Source organism: Eurytemora carolleeae, unplaced genomic scaffold (assembly GCF_000591075.1).
Source record: "Eurytemora carolleeae unplaced genomic scaffold, Eaff_2.0 scaffold1109, whole genome shotgun sequence".
NCBI classification, from domain to species: Eukaryota; Metazoa; Arthropoda; class Copepoda; order Calanoida; family Temoridae; genus Eurytemora; species Eurytemora carolleeae.
In genome coordinates, this window is record NW_019397027.1 from 31,197 (window position 1) to 36,849 (window position 5,653).

At 30.1% G+C, this 5,653-nt stretch overlaps 1 protein-coding gene across 1 annotated transcript in view; it reads left to right on the plus strand.

Annotated features, from left to right (window-relative positions):
* The window catches only part of LOC111711242 (EH domain-containing protein 1), a 13,286-nt gene extending 11,989 nt beyond the window's left edge, over positions 1 to 1,297 (plus strand). The window contains exons 19-20 of the mRNA XM_023485538.1: positions 983 to 1,045; positions 1,102 to 1,297. Of these exons, the coding sequence (XP_023341306.1) occupies positions 983 to 1,045; positions 1,102 to 1,167 (129 nt within the window). The 3' untranslated portion in view covers positions 1,168 to 1,297. The remainder of the gene's footprint in view (positions 1 to 982; positions 1,046 to 1,101) is intronic.
* The last annotated feature ends 4,356 nt before the right edge of the window (positions 1,298 to 5,653 follow it).

Genomic DNA, 5,653 nt, shown 5'->3' on the forward strand with positions numbered 1-5,653 from the left:
AATAAGACAAGTATACAGGATTTTTTTTAAAAAATTGTACGGATTGTACGGATTGTTTTTCGAAAATTGTACGGATTGTACGGATTTCTTCTGAAAATGTACGGATTTTTTAAGGATGGGTTCAAAAAAGTTTTGGCCACCCTGTGTATAACTTTAGAAATTACTAAGTTATAGAATGTTTATTTAATCATTCTGACTTGCTGTAATAATTAGAAAATTACAAAACTTTGATTTTTTGAGTTTTCTTTTAACTTTAATAACTAAGTGGGTATAAATGGTAAAATAATTATGTTATACATTAATATTTTCACAACATTAGCTTTACAATCATAAATACTAGTTTTTATGTTCTTACCGCCCATCAATTTTAGATACAGGGTGTCCCACGAAACATGACAGTTGGTAAATAGTTTTGAATGACGTCTTCCATACACTGTATTAAATATTAAAGGCTGTTTGCAGTTTATTTCGTTTAAAAATCTTTGCTCAAGTATATTTTACGTTGAAATTAATTTAACTATAATATAACTCCTATATAATATTTTTATCATTGTCTTTGGTATTAAACAACTTGACAAATTATGGAAGAAGACATTCGAAACTATTTACAGCTGTCATGTTTCGTGGGACACCCTGTATATATTTACATTTACTCCCAACTTTTAAAGAAACTAAAAAGGTAACGTTATGCGCAATTTACGAAGGAGCTAACGTTTATCAAAGACGAAAATATCTTCCACACTATTGATCAGACAAACTTTTTAAGAGTACCGTTGTGAAAAGGGCATTGCAAACTTTACCTGGAGGGTAACTTGAAATGGCACTTACAGTCCCTTTGAATAAATTGAAAAAAATTATTAAATCACGATTGTTCTTATTTTTCAGCTAATCCACCTCACCTTTTTACCATTTTCGTAATTCTTTTAATCTATAATAATATAATAATAATAAAATATTATTATTACTAACAGTATTGAACTAGGATATGATGAGGAATGATATTACTGCACTGGTCAAGAAGATACCAACAGAACACAAAACAAAGGTATTTCGAAATATAAAAAAATGACTTTTTATTAATTTTTTTCAAAATTTTTCTAGAAGGAAGCGGAACCAAAATCGGAGGAAAAATCTGATGAAAAAAAATTAAACATCAGTGAAAAATGAATTCTGTTCTGAAGTTTACGAAAGAAAATATTTTATACAATTTTTTTAATCTTTGAAATTCCTATTTTAATGGAATTCTTGTCAACTTAAAGTTTGAATAAAGAATAAAATAGAACCAAATTGACATTGATTAGTAGCGTTAAACATTAATTCTTGTACTCATGCTTAGGAATTAGATTTGCAACAAATTTCAGAATTTTCATACTAGTCTGTGCTTTACAAATAAACTGAAAAATACCCTGAAGGCCGGATAAAATTAATCAGATTCTCATGTTTAAAATCAGATATTCTAATTTTTTACATCGAAGAATGAATTGATGGAATAATTAAAATAAATTTTACACAAAGAGTATAAATCCATATAAAATGCCTAGGGAAAATACAGTTGAGAAAATAACTAAAAATGCCCATTTGGTATAAAGATTTTAATTAGCTTGGAATGTCGTTGCAATGTAGTCTCGTTCCATGTTGGAGTCTCGATCCTAGTCACCAGGCTAATTAGTAAAAATAACAGTGTAGAATTTCGTTGTTTATGGTAAATGTGTAAGTTTTGACATTCAAGTTTCAAATTAATTGGTTTAGTCTGACATTTATTGGATACAACTCATAACAGACATTCAATTGTTAAATGTATAAATATTTAATCAAATTCAAACTATTTCTTCCTCAAAACTTTTGGAAAATTGATGAAAAATTCACCAAAATGTTTGTTTTAGATTAAAGTTTAGATTATTCCTGGAATTTAATTTAAATATTCAGATAAAGTTCCAAAAGTTCTCAAAAATTAAATTTGGCTTAAAAATCCATTTAATTCTAGGAGGAAGGTTGATTTTGCTAGAGGAGGGGGATAATCTAAAAAAGGGAATTAAAATTTTAATGGAAGCCGCAGACAACGGCATTTGTAAAATAAATAAAAAAAAAATATCATTTATCTAAATATATTTGACTTGTCGGGTGTCCTGGTGTTTGTTTCCAATAGACGTCAAAACGGCTGAACCGAATTCTCTGTGGCAAATGATAAGACTGTGTAGACAAAATTAAAAATGTTACTCGGAAAAAATGTCGACAAAGTTTTTGAAAAAGCTGTTATCTCCTTGATTATAATAATGATTAAAGTAAAGAGGACGTGAGTTAAACTCTAATGAAAACGCATAAAGTACTTCAAGTATATATATTTTTTATAACTTATTACTAGAGGGTTCAGAACTTGAGTCAATATCGATATCACACGTGTAGATGTTTCAGTACAATGCCCCGTATCCGTTCTATCTCATTCCGTTGAATCTTGTGGGATTTGTTTAATGCGGCCAGGCATCGTCTTCCACAAAAGTTTATTTTTCCAACTGTTTATTTTATAATTGCAAATATTTATTAAAAGCGAATTTAAAAGCATTCTTATTTTCACTGAAGATTCCAAAATTAAAAATGCAAAGGCGAACACCATCATCCTCTCCTCACTGATAATTGTTAAAGGGACAGACCGGCTATGTAAGGTAGTTGAACTGAGTATGCAGTGTTGTGGAAAACTTCTTTCGGATTCATTTGAGACATATAAAACTATTTTAAAGATCTGTAAATCCTGAGTTTAAGCGCAAATTTGACGTACAAAACTCCTACTTTGTGGAGAGGATACGTTTTCAGAATTAGCTTTTTTAATTATTAATTTTTTAATTATTAAGGAATTAAACATTTTTCTTAATTCATCGAGAAATAAACCTTTAAAAAAGTTTAGCATTTCTAACATACTCATTCAAGACAATATTTACTTCAGGGTGTTATTCTACAGTGATAACCAGAAAACTCTGAAATAGGAAAACGACTTTTGGAATCAAGTTATAACTTTAAAAAGGTCAATGAGCATGAGAGACAGCAATGATGCAGCGTAAACAGACCCATTTCCCTAAATGAGTGATTAAGTGTCTAGTAAAATATGTCTTTGTAACAGCATCAAATACATTTAAGTATTGCTATAATATCTTCTTCCTATATCAATTGTTTTCTGGTTCTCTCTGCACTGTATGTCTTATGGTTTCAAGAGGAAAACAGTTTTCTGAGAAATACATGCTGTTTGTCGACTAATTCCATGAAAAATCCTAGAAGAAACTTTTAAAACAATTTTCTTCATGCAGTTTTTTTAAAAAATGAAGAAGCCCTGAAGCCTTATACTAAATCAACTATCCCCCCCCCCCCGGTCTTCTTTTTAACGGAAGTTAAAAAATCAATTTTGATTTTAGGGAAGTTTTTTTTAAATATTGTAAACTTAAGAACCACGTACAAAAAGTATTTACAAAATTGGTTGTTCGAAATTTGTTTTATTTACCGATTTTTCATTATTTTAACATATGCCACCAGTTCGGCGAGTTTGACACCTGCAATCGTTTACGTTTGATAACGATTAATAAATTCTTTAATGTTTACCTCTGATTGTCACAAATTGGTTTATAAAACCTTTACAGGATGGTTTGTAGGCCCCAACTCTAGTATTTCCATTCTAAAATAAGAAAACAAACAAGAAATCCAAATTCTCATTATTTAATCTTTTTTAAAGGGACTGTGAGCGTAATTTCATTTAAAGAGGTGTATCCCAAATTCCCATTTAATTTAAAGGATACCCTTTTAAATCTGGTATTGCCCTCTTTGCATGATGGTTCACATGAAATTACGCTTATACAGTCTCTTCAACTTTATCTCGAGTGGAGAGAGAAAGAAATATCAACTATTTCAATTTCAAACAATATTGTACTTTTCTTAGGTTGGGGAATTAATTTGGAAACTTGGGTAGAATTTGACTTTTTCAATAAAATTAAAATAAATATTAGCTTGGGAATTCAACTTTGCACGGAGTTTTCCCTATTCCACTTAAACAAATTTGAACCAAGCTAAGAACAATCCCGTGTTTCTCCCAAGTTCCCCAATAAAAATTTGAAGAAAATCGATTTACTGGTTCCCGAGTTATGATTAGATATCCAATAGACAAACAAAGAAACGGTGATTACTTCTTTATTTATATTATAGACTGCAAAAGGAACAAGTAAAAAAGATGATATACTACATAGTTAGACTCTAGTTCTTATTTTAAATAGTCAAATGATCATAAATCACAGCAATTATATACTGTTAAAATTATTGGCAAAACAAAATGGAAAACACTTAAGATTGTTTAGATGTAGCCTTACTTTTCTAGAAGTTTATTGGCTCTAATGTATCGTCAATTAATTTCAACCAGTTCAGCTCCGCAAGAATCAAAATTTTTTAATATTTTTTTTAATTTTGAGAAATGGTTTAATGTTATAATACAACCCCAGATATTGACTATTGTCAATCACTTCTTAACTACAGTTCCCGCCACCCCTTTACAATCACAAAGTGTAAAAAATATATACAGTTAAACCCAAAGGAGCCATACATCGAAAGAATTTATCAAATGTCGTCTTGACAATTCAAAGTTGTTTTAAACTATTTTACGTAAATCTCAGTATTTGCGAAAATAAATGGATAGCCATGAATATGCTAGAACAGTTTTAAGGAGCTCCATATAATTATAAAATTTAAAAAAATCTATATATCTTCAACATTCCATTATCAGAAAGGGATGAATACGTCATTTGATTAATTCTTTCGATGTATGGCTTACTTAAGGTTTAACTGTGTATATTTTTTGTATCTTTTCTGAATCTTATTTCTATATCTATATTATACAAGGATTGTGCATTTATCAATATTCTTGTAAGCTAGGTGTAATCTCATTCTCTTGTTTCTCAACATATCTTCTCCATTTTGTGACACTAAAGAAATTATTTTTACTGGCACACATTAATTCAAAGGTTGCAAGCTTTCAGGCAAAAATCGATGAGAATTTTGCCAATCACTTATGTTTAACTAAAGCTCAGAACAAGTGCTGTATAGTTTTAAAATGTAACACGTCTAGGACTACAAAAACATGTGTGTAAGTCAGGTAAAATCAAATGCCAAGGCCTTGCAAAGCTTTAAAGTCGACACAGTTTAGTAAGTTGATGCTACTTTTCTCAGCAAAAGACACATTTTCCCAGCAAAAGACACATTTTCTCAGCAATAGACACATTTTCTCAGCAATAGACACATTTTCTCAGCAATAGACACATTTTCTCAGCAAAAGACACATTTTTCAGCAAAAGACACATTTTCTCAGCAATAGACACATTTTCTCAGGAAAAAACCCACATTTTCTCAGGAAAAGACACATTTTCTCAGCAATAGACACATTTTCTCAGCAACAGACACATTTTCTCAGCAATAGACACATTTATCAAAGACCACATTTTCTCAGGAAAAGACACATTTTCTCAGCAATAGACACATTTTCTCAGGAAAAAACCACATTTTCTCAGGAAAAGACACATTTTCTCAGCAACAGACACATTTTCTCAGCAAAAGACACATTTTCTCAGCAATAGACAAATTTTCTCAGCAACAGACACATTTTCTCAGCAATAGACACATTTATCAA